Consider the following 599-nt stretch of genomic DNA (forward strand, 5'->3'; position numbering starts at 1 on the left):
TTGGGGTTCAGAGTTGAGGAGGATTAGCCCATTTGCCCCCATGGCATCATGCAGTGCCGACTCCTGACCAGCAGGCGGCGCACTGGAAGTCGCCTGGGGACCCTTGCTCGACCGGGGCTGCAGAGAGGACCTGCCCATCTGGCGAAGCCATCCCATCTATGTCACGCAGCCCTTGCTGAGCAGGCCCGCGGGGGCGTGGCTCCAGGTGCGTCCCGGCCTGGCGGTGCCCACTGCAGCCCCCTTACTTGGCATAGTAAACCCAGCTGTCCTTAGTGGTTCTCTCCTCCCAGCCTGGAGGCAGCTCATCGTCGCTGTCCATGTCATCCAGGCCTGCATATCGTAGAGCTGCCATGGCCGGCTAAGAAGGCATTTGGTCACCGACTCTCTTGGTCACCCGCTGCCGGGTCTCTCCTCCAGAAACTCCCGCTTCAAAGAGCACCACGGGCATCTTCCCACCGGCCGCTCACGCCTGCGCACTGCGCAGCCCAAAGCTGCTCGTGCGACTCTGTGGCTGGAATCCTGTCTCCGGAGTTTCACAGCTGCCAGCGGAAAAGAGCTGGGGCCCGAGGAGAGGCGTGGGCAAAGCGACTATAAGGTCG

At 62.9% G+C, this 599-nt stretch overlaps 1 protein-coding gene across 1 annotated transcript; it reads right to left on the minus strand.

The window, feature by feature from the left end:
- Positions 1-241: 241 nt before the first annotated feature.
- On the minus strand, positions 242-352 carry LOC102828278 (WW domain-containing oxidoreductase-like). The gene has a single exon (XM_006877978.1). It carries the CDS (start codon positions 350-352, stop codon positions 242-244), a length of 111 nt encoding a protein of 36 aa, XP_006878040.1.
- Between the last annotated feature and the right edge of the window lie 247 nt (positions 353-599).

The sequence above is a fragment of the Chrysochloris asiatica genome, unplaced genomic scaffold, assembly GCF_000296735.1.
Source record: "Chrysochloris asiatica unplaced genomic scaffold, ChrAsi1.0 scaffold00744, whole genome shotgun sequence".
Lineage (NCBI taxonomy): Eukaryota > Metazoa > Chordata > Mammalia > Afrosoricida > Chrysochloridae > Chrysochloris > Chrysochloris asiatica.